Source organism: Acinonyx jubatus, chromosome A3, assembly GCF_027475565.1.
Source record: "Acinonyx jubatus isolate Ajub_Pintada_27869175 chromosome A3, VMU_Ajub_asm_v1.0, whole genome shotgun sequence".
In the NCBI taxonomy this organism is placed as follows: domain Eukaryota; kingdom Metazoa; phylum Chordata; class Mammalia; order Carnivora; family Felidae; genus Acinonyx; species Acinonyx jubatus.
In genome coordinates, this window is record NC_069388.1 from 27,854,821 (window position 1) to 27,877,604 (window position 22,784).

Sequence of the window (22,784 nt, forward strand, 5' to 3'; positions counted from 1 at the left end):
GTGGGAGACGTTCCGTACAACGTGCTGGTGATATCCTTCCATTTTTTTGGTCATTTTTATTTTTTTCTTTAAAGTCCATTGATCGTCACAAAAACCCAGGAAATGCAACTAAGGAGAAAACAAATGTCCAACCGAGATCTAAGAACCCAGAGCTACGGAGGAGACGTGGCACTGGCCTGCTGGGTGTGCGGGAGGGGGCGGGAGGGGCGGTCCCCGTGGGGCGGCCGGCCAAGGGGGACACAGGAGGGAGAGGAGGCTGCCGGCCAAGCGGGCGGTTATGTTAACCGCTGCACGATGACGGCGTTGAGCAGGTTGGCTTCCTTCAGGGTCTGGCTCTCGTCAGCCAGCTCTTTGTTCGGGAAGGTAGTCATGAGGACAAAGCTGGTGGCAGCCATGGCCGGTCGGGCATCCACGATGAAGAGTCGGATGTCGCTGATCCTGGTGGGGGGGGGGGGTGAGTGGGGAAGGGGGTGAGCAGGGCCTGCCTCTGCCGTCCATAGCCCCCGGCCTTCCTTCTCCACAGGGCAGCCAAAACACTCACTTGGAAGCATGTCAGATCATGGCACTCCCTTGCCTAAAACCCTTCACGACTGCTCCCAGTTTCCGTGGGATAAACACCACCTCCTTACTGTGATCCCAAGCCCTACCTAATTTGACCCCCATGCTCCTTCCCCTTGCTATGTCCCGCCTTCTAGATTTTCCTCATGCTGTGCTTCCTGCCAACATTGGGGTCCCTCGAGGCTCCTCTGCCTGATTCCTGTCCTGTAATCCTAATCAAACCTTTTCAGGACTTAGCCCACATGTGACCCCCTGTCAGCACTCAAGGATTGTCAAGCCGTTCCCTGGGCCCCACACGTGCTTCTGGTTTAGTTGGCCTATGCCTAATGAAATATGGATACTCTTATCCTAGAAAAAGGCGTTTACCAAATACCTAGAATACTGGTTTAACAGTCCTCCCCTAATCTCTGCAATCTCTCCATGCCTCAGTTTCCCCATCTTTCACATGGGGTTGGCAGTTTGCTTTGATCCAGCCCAGATGATCTGAAATAGTAGAGCAGGTATTCCAGAATTTTTGAAGGGCAGATCTAGAAGAGACTTACACAGCCCAGTGGTTTTCAGAGATCCCCTGGGGGGAGGGACACCCAATTGGAAGGGAGGCTGGTGCTGTGTCCCCTTCTCCTCTCCATTAACCACAGCAGATCAGATTTTATTGTTCTGCACTCGGGCTCTGCCATGAAATTTCCTGTGAACACACACTGTGGGGGCTAAAAAGACCCTGAGAAGTCCAGTCCCCTAACTTTATAGGCACGAAGTGAGCAGTCGCTGGCCGCACTTAACAGAAGAGTGGGGACCAGAACCACAGGCTTCAGACCTTCCCATCCTGCTGCCCCCTTCGGGGACCGCATGGAGCGCCCGCTGGTGTTTAGGGAGCCCTCCCCAAGCAAGCGAGGCCAGACGGCGCAAGGCACCTGTGGCTGTGGTTAAACTTCTGCACCAGCCTCCCGCCATCGGCGAGCCGTATCTGGATGTTTGTGGTGGGCTGGGACTCGTCGATTGAGACGGAAGAGCTGGCTTTGGCTTCGTTCTCTGCCTGTTGGGCTGGAGAGCTGGTATTCAGCACCTGGGGGGCCGTGCTGAGGAGAGAGAAGCCTGTCAGGCCGCACATAGCAACAAGGCCCCTGCAGGAGGGCAATCCCGCCTTGGAGTCAGCCTGAGCACGTGCTGTGTCCGGGACTCTGCTCGCTGCTGTGGCTACAAGGAGTGACTCAGACAAGCCCTGCCTTCGCGGAACCTACAGGCCTGGCAGAAGGCACTCAGGCCCCAAGCTGCGGCTAGCTTCCAAACTCCTGAGTAACCTGGGGCAAGTGACTCACCCCTTCTGCTTCGGTGCACTCACCCGGACAAAGGCCCGAAGGGAGGAAAGCAGTATGCATGACAGCCTGTGGCGGGACCAGATCAGGATGGGTTTTAGCCTCAACGAGAGAGGCCAAGGGTACTCCAGGTCCGTAGCGGAGGCAGGCCTGACAGCCGGGCAGGTGACTGCCGGGATGCAGGGACCAGTCCAGACTCCTTCCCGGTCATGGAATTGTCAGGCCTGTACCCCCCAGTGTAGCCTTATTCGTGTGCACATTCATCCTCCTGTGTCAACTACCAGAAGGGGACAGAGATTTCCCACAGGTCAACTCAAGCACCCCGCACCACAGGGATTATTTGCACAATATCAACAGGACACGGCGTCTGCTACCGATCTTCGATCAAGTGGACCGGCGTCTGAATGCTCCCACTAGTCGGGCGGCGCTGAGCAAGTTACTCGAGCTCCCTTAGTTTCAACAAGGGTAGTAACGAAGCTCTTTAACAAAGGTTAAGGCTACCTGACCTGCCTTGCTCAGCTTTTGTGAGGGATGAAGGAGAGAAATACACACAGCGCTGACACACAAAATGTACACAGAACTCCCGATTCTTGACAACTTCTGGAGGCTTCGCCCCTCTCCTGTAAACACCTGTGTGTCCCCCTCCTAGCCTTTCACTGAGTAGCCGCCCTCACCCAGACCCCTGCAGAGAAGAGGCCAGGAGGTGGCAGCCTGCCTGTTTCCCCCAAGCTTCGGATTACATCAGTTCCTACACCTCTCCCTCCCCCCTGGATCTTTACAAGCTAAAAATGGTACTCCTAATAAAGCCATCGGAAAGTGCTTTCCCCAAGTGTGTTTCCTGAGACCCTAATCCCCTGAGAGATCCCCAGGAAGGCTGTGGAAATGCCACACATCAAACCGGCAGCACCAGAGGCCACTTGCATATTACAGGTCTTGAGAGGCTGTGCAGTTAAGGCAAACTTATTTGACCACCTTGTCCTTTTTTCAAGCTACACTTGTTAAACCTCCTGCAATATAGAGTATGTCCTGGAACTCAGTTTGTGAAACACTGCCCTAGAGCATATAACTAGCAAAGAAGAACGGAAAAGTGAACTGTTTTCTGTGACTGTTAAAAAATGAGGGCTCAGAGAATCACAAAGCAGAGCTCAGGGGAGAACCCAGCTATGAGAGGAGCTGCTCCTTTCTATGCATCAGCCTCTCAGCGGGTGGGACCCAAATGTGGGCCAACGCATGCAGACATCACACCATCACAGACTTCAAGAGATGCTCAGAGACAGTGGAGGGTTCGATATTACACCCGTAACTGCCTAAGACTGACTCTGTTCATTAGTTTTATGGGCATGAGGTCAACTCTCTAATTAGACTATAGACAGCCTGTCTCTCAACTGTTCAAGTAACAATTCCAAGGACAGGACAGGTACTCCGTGAAGCTACTGCCTGCCAGAAAGGGAACTCTCACATCTTCAGTCAGGCTTGCAATGAGAAAGAAGCGAGATGGCCCAGAGAACCAGTTTCACCTAGGGTGGGGGCGGGAGGGAACCAGGAATGACGTTGACTTTGCTCATGTGCTGTCTAGGGGCGGGGGGGGGGGGGGGGAGAATTGATGTCCACAGCCTCCCAGACTCGTCACAACTGTCCTTTGAGATGGGTGCTGTTTCCACCCTACAGACAGGAAAACAGAAGCACATGCTGTAGAGCAATTTTTCAATTGTTAAAAATTCATGTAATGAACGAGCTTTTTCCCTGTACGTTCTGTGTGTTCCTCCAGCCAGGACTTTGTCAAGTGTCAAACTCTAGGGTTTATTTTAGGGAACTAATATATTAAAACTGCCTTCTCAAACTCCTCCCCGGCTCCCAGAGAGTCTGATACCCCCCCTCTCCTACAAGCTGCCTGATGCTCAGCAAGTTAGTGAACATCTGGGCTTCTCAATTTCCTTTTCTGTAACAGGGCAATACTATCCCTACACCTCCGCACCTTTTAGGGCAGGCAGTCCACTAAATGGCAGCCAGTACTACTAAGGAGAGTCACTGTGCTCCTGGAGCCATCAGGTCCCAGCTCTAGCACTGAACTAAACAACAGAGGCGGCTGTGGCCAAGTTACTCAACTTCCCAGGGCTTCACTGTGTGCACGTGCTACACAAGGAACTGTTCTGCCGTGGGGGTTAGCTGACATACCGTGTGCAGGCTGGACACAGACCAGACACTCAGCAAGTCCTCCACACAAGGAGGCAACTGAGGTTTTGGCTCTCTTCCCAGCACAACCTCTTGCACGGAGCTGGTGCTCATCACCTGAGGGTCAAGGAAAGCCTGATGTGCACACTTGGCCGTGTTGCTTCTGTTTCTCTTGCACACCCTGTGAATCCGGTGAGCTGGGGAAGTGTGGGGGACACGCTGTATGTTTATGATGCACTCATCACCGAGCTGGGCCCCGTGCTGAGTATTTCACGTGTAGTAGTTCATTTAATTCTCACAACGGCGGGTGAGGAAGGGATTCATCATCCCCGCTTTATAGATGAGGGAACTGAGGCATAATGGAATTAAGCTACGTGCCCAAGATCCCGGTGTTGATTTGACGCGAAGCCAGGATACAATCCAAGCTGCCTGGCTCTTGTCATACTTTCCCTCCAGGCCTTGGAGTCAGGTAGACCTAGACCTGGATTTCAGGAACACTGTCCCAAGACACAGTTTGCACGTCAATAAAAAGGGAGTTAAATGAAATTTCCCTTGGTTGGGATAACAGCGAAAAATAATGCACCGTACCCAGCAGGTACTAGAAGCACAAATGCCTACGTGGCTATGTAAGAACATCCAGGATGCAATGCAGCGTGGTAGGGAAGAGCAGAGACTGGAGGGAACCATCTCTGCACTGACCAGTAGTGTGACCTGGATGTGATCTGACCTCTTCAAGGCTCAGAGTCCTTATTTCATCTCCTTATTTGGGGGTGAAAACAGGATTAAAGGTGATAATACATGTGAAATGCTTACTACAGTGCTTAGCTAACAGCAGAAAAAACACTCTGTAACTACTGTTTCCTATCATTCTTCAAGGTCCTGCCCTACTTCTATTTGTCTAAATTCTGGACCCGATGCTAGTGCCTGTCCAAGGGCTGTAACTGGAAATCCCCTACAGGCCACTCCCAACCTATGTTGCCCTCAAGGACTGGAGCAGGAGGAACTGCAACACCGGATCCTACGGCCCTCACACTCAGACAGTAGTAGGTCCAAATTGCTCTTGTCACGTAGGACAGCCACATGCAGTTGCCCAAAGGAGCTCAGCCCTGGGTCTGGCGCTTCCTGAGCACTGCTCACACTTGAACCCCTCCTTTCCAGGGGCGGCCACGCCATCGGCAGCAGTGAAGGCACCTCCCCCGGGGACGGAACGGTCCGATCAGACATCTACAGGAAGTTTCTTTACTGTCTCCCTGCAGACACCATACACCTCACAGGGAAACAGCCTCCCCCAGATGGAGAGCCTGGATCACCGACTGCTCATTTCCTTTGTGGCTGGGAATTAACTGGGCACGAAGGTACTTTGTTGTCACCATTAAGTGCTGACACTTTGTCACCTCTTTACAAAAACGACCACTGCAGAAAGCACGGTGAGTAGCCGAGACTCAACATGGGTAGCAGCAACCGCACACCCCCGGGGCACTCTGGGCGTCTGCTACTCAAAACTGAATAAATGCAGCCTTTCTGGGCCTTCAGATTAGGTCCCATCCAGACAAACAACTGTAAAACCTAAAACAACAAAGTTTAATACAACTGTAAGAATTTTCTCAAATTTTTGAACTGAGAACAATTTATACATTCAGCTAATTGGAGGAAAAAAACCCAGGACTGACTAATTCTTGAGGCAAACCTGAGAACATTTTCTTAAACTTCTGGCTCTTGATCTAGTTTTAGTTGACAAGATGACAGTGGAAAACGTTGCAAAATTTATGGGAAAAACTAAAAAAGCTATCCATCTGGTTTAGATTGAAAAGCTAAAACCTCATCTCACTTAGCTATATGAAACTTGTCTTTTGCTCACTTTTCATAGAAAGCCAGCACTGAAATAAAATGAAAATGGAACTGGCAAAGAATATTTATTTAGCTGACAAAACCAAACTGTGTCAACCCTGATTATCAAGATCTGTTTCAACTTGTTGGGTGCATCCTCCACACTAATAAAGTTATTTATTTCCCATCCTGCTAAAATAGACCTCCTTAAATATATTTTAATTTTTTGAGATGTGGAGTCTTGCACAAATCCTATAGACTTCCCAGGAGTAGCATTTCCCATTAGTATCAAGAAACCAACCAAGCCCAAGCTACACGGTATTCTGAGTTCTGAGCCAGGAGAGCAATTTGACACCATCTTAAAAATATGAAGACCTTTCAAGACAGCAATATTACTTCTAGCCCAAAATTAAGGGGTATACAAAGATTTAATTAGAGACAGTCACTGCAATGTTGTTTTTGAAACTGGCAGCTGTCTAAATGGTTAAAGCAGGGACTAATCAAACTATAGCACATACGTAAGATAGAAAATCACGTGAGCATGACAAATAATATTGCAGAAATACAATTACTGACATAGAATGACAGCCATGCTACTTTCATTAGGCAAAACAGCAAATGATAAAACAGCATGTTTATAAGACTAGAAGGATACTAACCGCATATGTCTGGGTGTTAGGTTTAGGTTTTTTCTTAATCTGTACTTTCTATTATTTTAAAAAAAAACACTACACATTTTGTTTTAATAACAAAAAAAAAAAAGAAAGAAAGAAAGAAAAAAGAAAAAAGAAATTACCTCTTGCTCTACAAAGTTGAGCACAGATGGCAGGGAAGCCAGAAAGGGCCAATCTGAGAACAGCTGTCCTGCACTAACCCATTGGCCCAATGTGGGGGATGAAATGAGAACAGGGTGAACTTACTCTCCTGGTTACGGTAAATCAGTCTACTAGAGACCACTCTAACGTCCTGAGCTATTCTCTTTGCTCTTGATAAGGCACGAATGGCCGACGGGAGTCTCCTAGAGTCCCCACCCAAAGCTCAAGGGCAGAGCTACTGGCAGACCACACTCCGATCTCTGCCGACAGGGATGAGGGGAGACGGGCAGTGCCTAGCTCAAGAGCTGCCAGATCGGGCTCAGAGAGGGTGCTTGCTTGTGCAGGTGTGGGAAGGAATGCCAATCATAAGGCCTCGGTTCCAGTCCTGGCTCCACCACATCCCAGCTATATACCCAAGGATAACCCTTAGGGTCCAAGAACCTCAGCTTTCCTTCTGTAAAGTAACAAATGTACTTGCAGGGAGGGTCACTATTCCCTGCATGTGTCTTCTGCACACAGTTCTCTCTGGAGAGTACTGACCAAGTGACCCATCACACAGAGACGAGTGGGCTTCTGAGAGAAGGAAGCCTGCTTCTGGGTGGGCCGAGGTCTGGTGGGAGAACTCTGCCTATTAGAGGTAACAGTGACTTCAACCGATCAGATCCCACCAGGAGTCTAAATGGAAGATGGAGACAGTGGCAGAGGACACAGGGCAGAAAAAGGCACAGGAGGTGACAGTGAGTGTCATGCAGGGCCAAAGTAGTAGAGACAAGAGCTGCAGTAATGGTGGAGAGCAGCCGGCACAGGGCAACGATGTCCCCGAGCTTCCCTGGATCCTGAACAATGCTGCCGCAAGGCTGTAAGACTGGCTGGGCAGAAGACTCAGATTTCTTATCCCTCCGCATCCACATTTCAGGTGACTCCTGAGAACACGTGTGTCTGTCCTGGCCTTAAGCTATGAAGGAGACCACTGCTGCCACGAACGTGCTAGATTACGGAGTCAAAACAGCAACGTGTTACCCTTTGTGCTCACACTGACTGTGCACTGTGGGGCAGTGCTCTGCGCTCCTCACAATGATTAAGGAGTAAGGACCCTCAGTTCCATTTTACGCTTGAGCAAACTGAAGCTATGTAGTCCAAGGTCATATGGCTAGAAAATGAAGAGATTTTAAACTCAGGTCGTTTAACGCCAAAATCCACGTTCTCCACACTTTTCCGCCCCTACAGATAAAATCCACAGTGCTCGGAAACGGCAAAGAGCTACGTGCACGGTGATGGTACCCAGGGTCTGGGGGGCCTGGCGCAGCGACCGGCACGTCCCACTTCCACCTGTGCTGCTCTTACCTGCCCAGTTTCTGACCCTCGCCAGTGAAGGCTTTGAAGGCTCCCTTGGGCTTCACAAAGTCCTCATCCCGATGGTCCTCCATGTCCAAATTCACCTGCCCGCCATGAGCTAACCTCCGCAGCTCTGCTGGCACCTCCCTGCAAGAGAAAAGGCAATGCTGGGTCCACACGGAGCAGCACGGGAACAGCAGTGATGGGTGCGAGGGGAGGAGAAACGTTGTAGTTCCAAATGTGAAAATCACTGGGTCTCTCCAGGGCGCGGCTACTTTAGTGGCGATGGTCTGCCTCCTGCTGGCTTCTCACCTGCTCAAAGTCATGGCTGAGACCTCTATCTTATCTGGTCACTTGGTTCTGCCCCAGGCCCAAAAGGGAATAACAGACACACAAGGTTTTAGATCTGTGAATCTGTTAAATTCACTTACAATTTTTTACTTTTAAAACATTTTTTAAATTTCCTAAATGTCTGTGTATTTTTGAGAGACAGAGCGAGTGAGCGAGCGCATGAGCAGAGGAGGGGCAGAGAGAGAGGAGGAAAGAGGATCCAAAGTAGGCTCTGCGCTGACAGAAGTGAGCCTGATGTGGGGCTCGAACTTACGAACCATAAGATCATGACCTGAGCCAAAGATGGATGCTTAACTGACTGATCCAACCAGTCACTCCCAAATTTACTTCTTTATAAAAAAAATTTTTTAGGTTTTTATTTTTGATAGAGACAGAGCACAAGTGGCAGAGGGGCGGAGAGAGGGGGAGATGCAGAATCCAAAGCAGGCTCCAGGCTCTGAGCCGTCAACGCAGAGCCGGACGCAGGGCTCGAACTCACGAACCGTGATATCATGACCTGAACCGAAGTCAGACGCCCAACCAACTGAACCACCCAGGTGTCCCCCAAATTTACTTCTTAAATCAGCCTCTTCATTCTTATCTGCCATTCTACTCACTAACATGGAACCCAGAGGAGGGTTCTTCTGCTCACCCTCTGCGGATAGACTCCAGAAACTGGGCATTGGACGGGTCTTGGTAGCTTCTGAGTTCACCATTGTCCAGGCTGAACCCACTCTTCCAGAGCTTCAACACTACGTGAACCTGTGACAATAGGAGGTAAGCAGTCCATACATTATCAGGAAGCTGGCAAGCACATCAACGTGTGCAGTAGTAACACCGATCTGCATTAGCAGGTTTTTACCATTTTACTGTGTCATTATCCAAACACAGAAAGACAACATCACACACACTCACGCACATACACACACACACACGTGTGCACATGCACAAGGAAATCAATCAACAACCAAGTATTAAAATAAGAAGGTGATATGGCAACAGGTTAAGAGCATGGGTTTTGATTTAAGCAGACCTGGGTGTGTATCTTGATTTTGCACTCACTACCTAAGTGGCTCTGAGTAAGTGACTAAATCAAATCTGTGGCTTATCTGTAGGGTTGCCAGTGTGCCTGGCATGTAGCTGGTGCTCAACTAAACTGCCATGGCAAATTTACTCATGGGATTACTTTGCAGTCATTAAAAACAATTATCTACAATTTGTGTTAACTCCCTAGACATTTTCACAGAAAACGGTCCAGGTTACAAACCAACATATTAGCAGCTGCCTCAGGTGGATACAATTTTAATTTTCTTCTTGACTTCATTTTGGAATAAACCCAAAATGATTAAAAACAAATATATTATAAAAACTAATGGTCCCAAGGCCAAACATCTGTTTATGGCATAATATTAAATTTAAAAACCTCACAATTATCTATATAGTCTGAGACACTGATTGGAGAGGGACCCTATGCACAGGAAAAAAAGGGTTGGACAATAGTAAATTTTTTCAAAGTTGTGCTTTGGGTGGACTGAAGCTCTTTTTTTGTTATTAAGAAAATTTTTTTTAATGTTCATTTATTTTTGGAAGAGAGAGAGAGACAGAGCATGAGCAGGGGAGAGGCAGAGAGAAAGGGAGACACAGAATCCGAAGCAGGCTCCAGGCTCCGAGCTGTCAGCACAGAGCCCGACGCGGGGCTCGAACTCACAAACCACGAGATCATGACCTGAGCCAAAGTCAGACGCTCAACCAACAGAGCCACCCAGGCGCCCCTGAAGACTAAGTTCTTTAGCCATGTCCGCACCACCAAAAAACCTCAGAATCATGATCCCTCCGCCCAACATTCATGGAATCCTCAGAAAACTCCTTCGTTTGCCCATCCCCTCTGCTCACTCCTTCTCTCGAGTGCCCCTGCCCAGCCAGATGAGAGCTGACTTTTGTTGTCAAGTGAGCCTCTCCACTCCTGGCCCACAGTGATGGCACTGCCTCTTCCTTTCCAGAGGCTGCTGGTTCACACATAACATGTGACCCATCCCTTCTGAAAACTGGCAGAACACGCTTTGAGCTCCCCTAAGGAAGGTAGATGCGCACTCACATCCTGGCCGGAATGCCGTCTCCTTTCTCCCGCCACATAGGCAGACTCTTCCTCTGGTGCTGCCCCAAGGCGATAGCCACCCCCTGCAAAAGGCTGTAAAAGACACGTTGATAAACACTTGAGGTGTGGGGCCCTCAGATACAATGATCTTACCTACTAGGTGCACCTTCTCTGGTACTGAACTCACAGCTACAGGGCCAAGCAGTATGGTAGATGAATTAAGTGGCCAGGAATGGTGAGAACTGGAAGGGGGGGGGGAGGGGCTGCTTGGCTAAAGGGAACAGCTGCTACTAAGCTCTACTTAATCATGGCCACGTAGGAATCTGGGTGCAAGATAACAGCAAAGACTTTCTGACATTCCCAAAGAAGACAGAAATCTAGAATTTACGTAACACATCAATTCAATTCACTACAATTCAATTAAAACAAAATAAAGCAAAATACTAAATAAGTCAAGTTGGTTTAGGCCAAATAAAACATGTCTGCAGGACCTGTTCCAGCCCACAGGCCACAGGCTTGAAAGTTGCCCCAAATCTTGATCTCATGTTACAAGGTGAGAGAAAGTGCACCGCTCTTCTGGATACAAGAGCAAGTGAGCAATAAAAGAAAAGACGAAACAAAAACAAATTCAGTCACTACTGGGGTGAGGAAGGGCTCCTCCCAGTCTCCAGAACCAGAGTCCTGTGGACACAGACAATGATCCCCCGTGCTCACTCTCGGTTTACTGGTTTCTCCAGGACTCTTGGTCACTCGTTCCACAGCCACAGCTCCATGCTCCTTGGCACCTTTAAAGAGATCATCCACCAGCTCGTTGGGACTTTTCTTCCTGGGAGGGCCAACAATCTGCTGTCCACTTCTTTCTGAGCCCCCAGCATAAAACCTGTGCAGAAAATACATGTCTAACACTAAACGCACTTGGAAAACATGAAGAGAGCACATGCCAGGCTCCGGGCTGGGTGCTAGGCACACTGAGGCAATAATGGGTGCAACGCTCATCTTCAAGGAATTTACCGTCTAGTTGGGGAAACAGGTAAGCAGGCAGGCAGGCATAATGCAGTGTGAACAGCAATGGAGGTCAGTAAGGGATGCTCTGGAGCACTGAGCTATGGAGGACAATCAAGGCTTCCTAGAAGAATGTCTTCTGGGCTGAATCTTGAGGATGAGGACGAGGACAAGTTTATCAGGTGAAGAAACCAGGGAAGGGCATTCCAGGCATGCACGACAGCATGCCAGCTCCAGAAAGAGTCCCAGCTGGGAATTATTCATCCAGGGGCCGGCACCTTTCTAGGAGATAGCAACTGTGGTCACAGTCAGAAGCAGCTACCACTAACAGCTCTGGGTTAATAGTGGCAGTGGCGTCGTTAGTACAAGCAGCCAGGCTCCAGTGTCGGCCCTGCTGCTGAGTGACCCAGGGCAAGCCAGTGCATTGCCCTGCATGTCATTTTCCGTATCTTTGAAATAGGAGGGAAGGACCACATGCCCTACCTACCTGCTCCTTAAGTCAGGGCCATGAGGTTCAAATCAGCGGATGTATGCAAAAGAATAAGCAGAGTAATGCACACATGTAAGGTGGTGTGATACAGCACCGAGAGCTCACCCGAGCCTCGCCTCACCTCACTATTCTTGTGACGTACACCGGGGGCAATGAGAAGAGGGCACTGAAGAAGGTCAGGGAAAGCTAAATGCCAGCCCCAAGATACCCACACCAGGCTCTGCAATGGGCCAAGCACAGCTTGAGATGGAGTTAGCAGTTTTTACGCCGGTTCTGAAAACCAGTACTCACGTAGCCTGGCTCATCACTCCTATTCACTGCCAGGTCAACAGCATGTCGCTAAGTGGGGACATTGAGAACCTACAAAATTAGTCTCAGCCTTCTATTTCCTGACATTCCCCACTGAATGCAAGGCAAGCCACAGGCCTTGACAAGGATGACAGCACCAATGTCATCAGGTCTGAAATGCTGAGGGGCCGAGGAGGTAATCAGGATGTGAAATAAAGGAAGGTCATCACCTGGAGGATGTGACAGGACAGGAAAAGGAGGCAGCGGCCATTTAGGAGTTGGGCATTCACATACTTGATGGCATTGCCTTTCACTCAAGGAGTGTAAAACTCTGAACCTTGAATGTATCTAAAAAGAAGGCTGTGAGGCAGTGTAAAGGTCACTATATGGATGAAACAGAGAATAGAACACATGTAATTTCTCAGCCCACTTCCCAAAGAGTGACCATGATGAGATAATTACATTTCTATAATGGTTACTGTAATGTTCCTTAGGAATGTCTGACAGACCGAGGCAGGGCCCATGGGGAACTAAAACCCGTGAAATGAGGCTGCAGATGGAAGTTCTGCTCGGTGGTCTTTATCATAGAATCTCAAAGCCTTCGCTTGTGAACTGAGAGCGTGTAATCAAGTGCTTAAAAATATTCACTCCCTTGTCCCTTTCATGTCTAGAAACTCCACTAAGAAAAATAATCTGAAATGCAGTCAAAGATTAATACACAGAGATGTTCAAAGCACTGATACTTAGTGGTAAAAAAACTGTAAACAACTTAAACGTTGGACAACCCATTTGATGAGTTATTATAGTTGTTGAAAACACTAACGAAGAATCTTAATGGCACGGAGAAGTACTGAATATATAGCCTTAATCCAATAAAACCAAGACACAAAATTTCCTGACCAACACCATGTAAAATACAATACAAAACAAAGCACAGTTATATATAGAACACTGAACGGACCTATGCCAAAATGTTAACTCCAGTTACCAAAAGGTGGATGAGTGTCATATTTTTTTCAGTACACTATTCTGTTTCTTCTACAATGGGCACTATTTTTATTATAACATTCATAATGGTTAAAAACAGACAGACGGTATTTGTGTGTGTGTGTGTGTGTGTGTGTGTTGGAGAAAAAACACATTGATAAGCTTTTACTCTGTTCATTATGCGATATACTGCCTTTTTAATTAAGAAAAAGCTAGAAAAATATACACCTAAAATGCTGATACCTGGTTAGCACTAGGTTGCAGTATAAAGAACAACTTTTTTCCTTTTTATCAGTTTGTTTCCCTTAATACTCCTCAACAAATATGTATTAATAGTTAAAAATAGAAAAACAAACCCAAAACACCCCAAAAGAAAAAAAAATAGTAACAGGGGAAAGGGATCACTTCTAAGCTACAGGGAGTGGGAGACTGTTTCTAGGATATAACCCACCTAGACTAGCCCACAGTAGTAATGGCTAATGAGAACTGAGCACATTATCCTTTTGAGTCCTTCTAGATGATTTACACATTATCATGAACTTTCCTGTGGACTGTGCCCCCTAACAAAGACTCACCTCTGGCCCTCCTCTTCCTCCTCTTCTTCGTCTTGGTCATGAATGAGGTCTCTGAAGGATGTCACCCTATTATCGCTGGAGACACAGAAAGGAGCAAAATGACCTCAGGGAGAACTAAAAGTAACTCCCGTTATCAGCTGCTAAGGAGTTGAAAACATAGGGATTAGATATTTTTGGTGGGGCAGAAGAGGATCTATGTGAAAGAGGGTTAGCCTTTCTAAGTCTAAATGCAAAATAACGTGGCATTTACTTCTTCAAAGTCCACAGGACTACTAATAAATTAGAAAGGGCTATCATGAAATAAAATGGAGTCCCAGTTTAAGCTCTCCTAGGGGGAGGAGAGGGCAACAGTTTGGGGTGTGTACTAATTTAAAAACTTACTATTTTCATCATTTAATTTTTATTTATTTATTTTACAGATTTTTATTTTATTTTTTTCAATTTTTTTTTAAACGTTTATTTATTTTTGAGACAGAAAGACAGAGCATGAACAAGGGAGGGGCAGAGAGAGAGGGAGACACAGAATCTGAAACAGGCTCCAGGCTCTGAGCTGTCAGCACAGAGCCCGTTGCGGGGCTTGAACCCATGGAGCGTGAGATCATGACCTGAGCCGAAGTCGGACGCTTAACCGACCAAGCCACCCAGGCGCCCCAGATTTTTATTTTTTTAAAAGTAATCTCATACCCAATGAGGGTCTTGAACCTAACAATCCTGAGATCAGGAGTCACAGGCTCCACCAACTGAGCCAGCCAGGCAGCCCTCATCATTTAATTTTTAAATACTGAGAGATGCTTATGTGTTAGGCACTCAACTGGATACTAGGTCTATAAAGATGATCAGACCTAGTTCTTTTTTTTTTTTTTTTAACTTTATTTCTTTATTTTGAGAGAGAGTGTATATATACCCCGGGGAGGGACAGAGAGGGGGAGGGAGAATCCCAAGCGGGCTCTGTGCTGTCAGTGCACAGCCTGATGCGGGTCTCAAACTCCTGAACTATGAGGTCATGACCTGAGCCGAAATGAACAGTCAAACGCTCAACCACTGAGCCATCCAGGCGCCCCAAAAGTTCTTATTCTTGAGTTGCTTATAGGCTCATTGTGGCCCCCGGGCCAGGAAACCCTCTGCTAAATGGGGGCTGGGGCACATGGGATGTGTGGGTACAGAATGTCCTATCCCTCATGGGGTGGGGATGGGGGAACATCAAGACAAGTTTCCCAGCAAAATGGACATTTGGACTGAGTGCTGAAGAATGAGGACTGTCAGGTGGATAAAGGGCAGGGGCTGGTGGGAGAAGGGGTGCAGCAGCGCACTGCAAGAAAGAGGTATACGCACACACGCAGAGTAACACATTCGAGGAAGGGTGAGCTGTCAACAAGTGAAAAGGAAATGATTATGTGGGTGGAGGCCTCTGCTTCTGCTGTAGGCTAGTCAAGAAAGAGTCTTTCTTGGTGTTTAGGAAAAAAGCAGGGCTGTGTGTGGGGTTGGAGAGGGTACACTAAAAACGGGCGTGAGAAGGGTCACCTTCCTCTTCTGACATTGTTTTACACTGCCACTTTTTTCCTAGCTTAGACTGTCCTCAAGGAACTTAGTTTTTCAAGGAGGAGGCATCTGATAAAAACACTTTTGGTATTTCTTAGAGTAAGAAGGTAATGTCTCTATAAGAAGAAGGGGAATACAGGTCTAGTGAGGCTAGACCAAGAAGCCTCGAGGAGTTATTTTCTAGAGAAAAGCTGCAGATCCGCCTTGAAGATTTATACCAAAGAGATAATCAGAGGACAGAACAAGGCTTTGAAGTTGCATCGACTAGAAATGAGAGAACATAGACCAATTAATGTAGCAAATACACTCCCTGCTTGAGTTAGCTGAGGCAATCTCCTGGGCATTCCTGGATGCTCTCTACGACATGGTTCAAAAGGATCCAAGTGACAGATGTGCACCAGTGCCCCAAAGGCTAATTCCACTCATTAATCTTCCCAGGGGGAGTTTTCCACAGATGCTAGGCCTAGCATCCGTGGGAAAAAAGCCCCCCCCCCACCCCCGCCCCATTGTTAACACCTTCAAATACACACATGTACACGTGCTTGAGCAAACCACTTGCTCTGCCTACAGGTTTTTCTCCAAAAGTTCTTACATCCGGACTCTGACACAGACTCTGGTGTCCACATACCCGGTTCTGATCCCAACTGAGCATCCCACCCTGGGATCCTGGGCATGCTAGCGAAGCGCTCTAAGTTTTCCCATTCCCAAGTGAAAATGGGGACAATCACAGCACCGATCCCACGGTGCAGCACATTTCAAGTGCTGTGCTCGAGCAGTGGTTCGTGGTTCTCCCAGTACCGGTCCTTAGACCGAGCGCATGAGCATTACTGGAGAGACTGTTAGAAATGCCAATCCCCAGGCCTGCCTTAGAGCTCCTGAGTCAGAAACTCGGGGAAGAGTGCCTGGCACCCTGCGTCGGAAGCGCTCTCCAATTCTGCCGCACACGCTTAGATCTGAGAGCCGCTCTGGAGTAGCGCTCGAAGAGTTGCCTTATAGCATGGACGTCAAGAGGACACCACCAATTTTAGAACACTTTGTCCTGTGTCCTCCACAAAGTGGCAAAATGTCTCAGAAACTTCAGCACCCAGACTCTATCTCCCAGGTACCCTGGCACCCTGAAGTGCCACAAAAGTCCTTTGTCAGATCCGTTTTCCACAGTGATGGAAATGCTGTACCTGTGCTGTCTAGTACGGAAGTCACAGTCACATGTGACCTATGGAATATTTGAAATGTGATTAGCATAAATAACTGAATGTTCGTTTTATTTAATGTTAAATAATCTAAACAGCCACATGAGGCTATTGGCTCCCACACTGGATGGTACAGTTTTAGAGAATCAGAAAATGGCAGCCCCAGACATCCTCAGAAAGCACAGTTTAGTTGGGAGAAGAAGAAGAAAAGGAAGAAACTCACCGCTACCTCTTGCTGCGCTAGGTACAGGGGTGGGAGGAGCTGGACAGGGAGTAGCGTGTGGCAGAAGCAGCTCCGGATTTACACAGACTTGGCCTTGGATCTGCCATACCAGCAGCTGGGAGTTACTCAATCTTTGTAAGACCCAGCACCCCGACCTGTGAACTGACAAGCACCCTACCTACTTCTAAAGTTGTTGAGGCATGACAATGTAGGTAAGAGTATCTGGCAGAGCCAGACGGATGGTGGGTGCTCCTGAAATCCCAGTTCTCCTATAATTTACTGAGGGACAAAAAGTTAAATATCAGGAGAAGAGTTCAAGACAGCCCACGAGTGATGTCACCGAGTAATATGTGGATACGGGTCAAAGTGAACAAATCATAGGTGGCCTGGATTCCTGAGGAACGGGACGGGACTATGGCACGTTGCCCACGGGCTGGGGATGATGCTCTCGACAGAGAAGGCGGGCACAGAGCTAAGCCTAGAAGGACCCACGGGGTTTGGACAGGTAGAATGCAAGACAGCAGGCACATCCAGTCAGGTGAAAGGCTCAAACAGAAGCAGGAGAACCAAAAAGGAGGTCAAATTAAGACACCAAAGAGATTGGTTTGGTTGGAATAAGGGTGTGAGAAACGAGGGTAAGACTAGGAAGGTAGGCTCAGGGCTCACTCGGGAGGACGCTGCCTGTCCACGAAGGGAACGCTGGAAACAGAAACAGACCTGCATTTAAATCCTTGTTTTACTCACTGTGCATCTTGGGAAGATGCCCAGCTTTAGTATTTTCATCTGTAAAATGGCTACAGGGACAATACCCACACACAGGGTTGTAGTGAGGACTAAAGAGATGTACATGTAAAGGCTCAACCCAGTGCACGGCACCTGGCAAGTGCTCAATAAATGACAGCTGTTACTATCGAGGAGTTTAGACTATCTTGTAGCAGTGTTAACCTCTTATGTCCCATGGACCTTGGAGAATCTGTTAAAAGCTATGGATATCCTTGCCAGAAAAGACACACACACAATCTGGCCGGTGGTTTCAGGTAATTTATAAACCTTCTCACATCCGTTGCAGACTTATCCTGGGGGTTCAGGGCCTCCACATTAAGAACCCCCTTCTAGAATCAGAGCAGGACCTCGCTAATTGAGTGCGGCTCCAAGGAATGGTGAGGACACGAAAGAGTACTTGAGGAGGACGGTGGGGGGTGGGGTGGGGCGAGCCGGGGGCAGGCTAAGTGTCCTGCAACAGGTCAGTTGGGGTGGGGGCGGAGGCAGGTCCACACAGAACTCCTCTGAGGCACTATTGTAAAGCATGGCTTCTCCCGAGAGTGCACTCACTGCTTTCCTTCCAGACAAGGACAATGACATCAAACCATGCCCTTCCTCTCTCTTTTTCTCGGCTTCCCCGAAGCAACAAAGCAAGGCATCCAGGCCTGCACGTGCCTCGGTCTTAACATTAAACTCTATTTCCTCGATTGTTTTACTAGTAGGTCTACTTTTCAATCTACGAATTTGTTGTGGAAAGAGCCAGGGAACACATAAAAAAGAATGAGGAAGGCAAAAATGGATGCTGATAATAAAAACATGACAACAGCAGCAGCAAATATGTATTATGTTCGAAGTGCTTCGTAAGTTATGAATTCATTTAATCTCCCCATGGTAGACGCTGCTATTGTTCCCATTTGATAGGTGAGGAAAAGCGAGGGACTGAGATGCTCAGTAAACCGTTCAAGGTCTCAAAGCTCCCAGGTAGCAAAGCTGGGACTGGAATGCAGGCAGTCAGGCTCACAGGCCTATGCTCTGATGAACCACGGTCTTGACAGGACTTTGGGGCTACTAGAGGAGAGAGATGTGAACATCTCACCAGAGGCCCCCCTCTGTGTGTCTGACATGCTGATGCCCCACCAGTAACCTGGGGGGCCTGTAAAGGACTCATACCCAGGAAATCAGCCATCTTCCTAACAACCACGTTCCAGGCAGTAACGTCCAGATGAGCCATCACCCACACCTTACAGGTCAGCCCCTGTGAATAATTAAAAGATCAACTGCCTACTACTACCTCTTTTCTCTGGACGTGGGAGAGAGGGAAACGAGATAAGGAAGCAACAAAATCTGGTCTGGGATTAGAGTTCCTTCTTCAGAGGGAAGAAATGTAGTTTAAAGCTTGGATGCCTTTAGAGAGAAACAAAATTTACCATTTCACTGTCAAAGAAACACTCCATCTGTATTCTGGGGCTGATTTAAAAAAAACACACAAATTTTCCCGGTGAAAACATATACCAGAGAGTAGAGACAAATCAGGCTGGAGCAGAGAGGGGAGCTGTGGTTCAGACACCTTTGTAGTAAGAGGCCCTGCCTGTCTCCTGGACCATCAGCACCGTCTTACTCTGCAGATCATAGCAGTGGTCCGCCATGGGAACCCTGCAGCCAGGTGTCTGGGATAGGGGATGCAAACGGGATCATGAAGGTCAACTCTGGTTCACCTAATAAGGTCTCCCTCATCAATCTGGGGAAGAGTGGGCAACACAGGTTTATTTTCTCTAAGACTTCTTAATAGGGTAATGAAAATTACCTATCAAAAATATCAAAAGAGCCCTTCTAAAGTTATCTAATCTTTTCCATCTACAGCACCCCAGAGAGGAAGTCCTTTGCTTTCTACTTAAAAACTTCCAGAGGGGGTGCCTGGGTGGCTCAGTCAGTTAAGTGTCTGACTTCAGCTCAGGTCACGATCTCACCACTCATGGGTTCGAGCCTCATGTTGGGCTCTGTGCTGACAGCTCAGGCAGCCTGCCTTAGATTGTGTGTCTTCCTCTCTTTCTGTCCCCTCCCCCACTCTCTCTCCCTCGCTCTCTCAAAAAGAAATAAGCATTTAAAAAAACTTCCAGAGATGGAGAGTCACTCCTCACATTGATAAATACAAGACTCTCAAACATCCTCAGAGTAGGTTCCATGGATTCCCCCAGGCCTGGACCATAAACCACACTCCACCTGAGTGTGTCGTCCACCTCTCTACAGGAAAGGAGCAAATCTTATGAGGTACTAATTCCCACCAGTTAGTCTAACTTTCTCACTGCAACCTATTGGCTCATATCTCCAGGCCTGAACCCTCCATCAAGTCAGGAAATTGCTCCTCACTGTTGGAAGCACACCCGTGTAGCAGTAATTGAAGTTGGCCCTTACCTGGGGGCTGTGCCTCTGGACACTGAACTGGGGGTTGCCTGCGAAATGGTCACAATGTCTTCGTCCCCTCCATCCTCATAAAAGCTTGCTAGGGCGATCTGAAACAGAGAGGCAGTAACCTGGGTTCTTAAACAGGCCTTCGTCTGACATATTTCCTTTGAGTGCAAAAAAGCAAAGTCACGAAGGTATGGCCCACACTTACAAGATGGTCTGTATCTGGGGACCATGGAAAATGAGATCAAAAGGTAGCAGCCCGGGGCACCTGGGCGGCTCACTTCAGCTCAGGTCGTGATCTCGCTGTCGTGAATTCAAACTCCACACAGGGCTCACTGCTGTCAGTGCAGAGCCAGCTTCAGATCCTCTCTCCCCTCTCCCTCTCTGCCCCTCCCCAGCTTGTGCCCTCTCAAAAATAAATGAACATTAAAAAAAAAAAAAAAGTAGCAGCCCAACTATTTCTCCTCCTATCACCTGAAACGAATTCCATACCCTAAGGGGAATAGAAGGCAAGAAGGAAGGCCGGGATGGAGACACTCCTCATTCTCACATTACCAGGAAAGGTGGTCCAGTGAAAGCAGCGTACATTTATTGAGCATTTATTTATGTGCCACATCGTTCTGAGCATTAACTCTACATGTGTTAACTTATTTAATTCTCAAAGAACTCTATATAATTATTATCATTGTCTCATTTTATAGTGGATACGGAGACACTGAGAAAAATATTGCCCAAAGTTAAACAGTGCATAAGGAGTGGAGCCAGGTTCCAAGCCAGGCAGTCTGCTCAGGCCCCTACTCTCAGCTTTTACGGGACGACCAGGAGTCAGGAACGGTGAGGTCAGTCCAGATGGCTACTGTTGCTTTCCCACTGAGGCCCAGTTTCCTCATCTATCCACAGGGACACCTGGCCCACCAACCCTGCATGATGAATGAGAGGACCCATTAGCATTTATGCACAGGCACGTCTTAGCTCTATACATACAGAAGGTCTACGGGAGTCTTTTGGCCATTTGCGAGTGTTTCTCTCGCTGACTCAATGGTGAACTATTTAATCACTCTGTACAAAGATACGAGCACCTAGGTCTATGCAGATGAAAGAGGCGTGGTTCCTGTCCTCAAGATCACCAGCCTTATAGGAGGCAGTATGCTGTCATAGGACACGCACTGAACTGGTATGGGGGTGGGGGAAGGGGGGCCTACATTCAAGTCCTGGCCCTGCCAGGCAAGTCATGTCGCACGTGGGAGTCTCATATTCCCTACCTGTAGTGTGAGGAGACGCACTGAATGACCCGACAAGTGTGTGACATTAGTCTAGGCTTTCCGGGCTGCCTTGCACAGGAACTTCACACTGTGTGTGTGTGTGTGTGTGCGCGCGCGCGTGCACGTCCACATGCGCGCATACAAGGCGCGATGCTGTACCTAACTCTTTTACTTTGGGGAAGCAATTTAAATGGGTGAAGTCAGACCCAATTCAGATCCCAACCTCACTACTTACTGGCTGTGGACCTCGGGCATGTCACTTGCCCTCTGAGCCTCCCATTCCTCATCTATACAACGGAGCTGGTTAGTCTTCTTTACCTCAATGTTGCTAGGATTAAACACATCATCACGTGTAAAGTGCCTGGCCCTTGGTGGTTCAGAGCGTGGGCTCTGGAATCGGACTGAACTGAGTTCTAATGCTATTGTTCCCACTTGGTAACTAGCGAGGCCTCACGCAAGTCACTTAACCTCCCTAATCCTCAGCTGCAAAATGTAAAGATTAAATAACTTCCGGCACGGAAAGCAGTTAGAACAGCACCTGGCTCCACGATAAGGATTCAAGAAATCACTAATCATCATCACCTGCCTAAGACACAGGCTGGCCAATGCCATTTACGCCATTCTTTCTATAATTAATTGCCCGAGCGTCTACGATGAGCCAGGACCTGTGCTCGGCACTGGGGATTCAACAGTTTACAAAAATCCCTCCCTCGTGTAGCTCATCTTCATGACTTAGCTAACAAACATTTAATGAATACTTAATACGTGCCAGCGAACTAGACGATAAACTCCTCGAGACTCCCATTGTACAGATGAGCTAAGACAGACATTGACACAGGCCCCAAGCTGGCGCCACCACCTCGAAGGCAGTTTCTCCCAGCAATTAGGTAGGAGGGGGCGTGGGCCAACTGCGGGGCTGGGCTTCTCCCTCCACCGGCTGCCGGGGCGGCGGAAATGGAAATGAACGACCCCCTCGGCCTCACCGCAGCTCCCCCCAGGACCCGGTCTTTCCCACCCGCCAGGCCCTCAGTCGAGCCTCGGCGCGGCCGCCACGCCCCCAGCTCCCTTCTCCACGCGGGTCGCGGCAGCGCCCGAAGTCTCGCTGACCCCGCCAGCGGGCGAGGCAGAGGGGGGGTGCCAGGGCCCGCAGAGCAGGGCCGGGGCTGGCCCGCCTTTTCCCACGCCCAGGCCGAGCCGGCGACGCGTGGCAAGCGGCCCCCGGACCCCGAGGCCTGGGTCGGGCCGCAGCCCGGCGGGATGACTGTGCGCTTCGGCCACCGCCGGCTTGGTGCGCCAGACGCCCGCGTCCCGCAGCCCCCCGGCCGGCCCAACGCACCCGGCCCCGCGCCGCTACCTGCAGGTCCCAGCCGGCCGATTCGAGGAAGAAGCGGGCCCGGTCCTCCTCGGCCCCAGTCACCGCCACGAACTCCCTCAGCGCGTCCTGCCGCTCCGCCGCCATCTTCGCTCTGTGCGCCGCCCGAAGCGCTCCGCCCGCCGCCGCACAGCCTCAGTCCCGCAGCCGCGTTCCGCCCACCGGTCGACCCGGCCCAGCCGAGCGGCGCCCGCCCGCAGGCCCCGCCCCATGCGGTGCCTCACGCAAAGTCCTCCGTGCAGG

At 49.0% G+C, this 22,784-nt stretch overlaps 1 protein-coding gene across 1 annotated transcript; it reads right to left on the minus strand.

The window, feature by feature from the left end:
• Nucleotides 1–25: 25 nt before the first annotated feature.
• NSFL1C (NSFL1 cofactor) lies at nt 26–22,684 on the minus strand. Its single transcript, XM_027069741.2, has 9 exons — nt 22,524–22,684; nt 19,914–20,011; nt 13,788–13,862; nt 11,160–11,325; nt 10,446–10,538; nt 9,003–9,112; nt 8,030–8,167; nt 1,470–1,634; nt 26–438 (listed from the first exon to the last, which is right to left on the minus strand). The coding sequence occupies exons 1-9, from the start codon at nt 22,626–22,628 to the stop codon at nt 276–278; spliced, it is 1,113 nt and encodes a 370-aa protein (XP_026925542.1). The 5' UTR covers nt 22,629–22,684; the 3' UTR covers nt 26–275.
• Between the last annotated feature and the right edge of the window lie 100 nt (nt 22,685–22,784).

What these genes read in the sequence shown, in the direction of transcription:
- NSFL1C (XM_027069741.2), bottom strand. Translation starts at nt 22,628, where the DNA reads ATGGCGGCGGAGCGGCAGGACGCGCTGAGGGAGTTCGTGGCGGTGACT. An exon ending in GAGGAAGAGGAGGGCCAGAG is followed by an intron (nt 11,326 to 13,787) that starts GTGAGTCTTTGT and finishes TTTTCTGCACAG; the next exon opens with GTTTTATGCTGGGGGCTCAG. An exon ending in GAGAAACCAGTAAACCGAGA is followed by an intron (nt 10,539 to 11,159) that starts GTGAGCACGGGG and finishes TGTCTTTTACAG; the next exon opens with CCTTTTGCAGGGGGTGGCTA.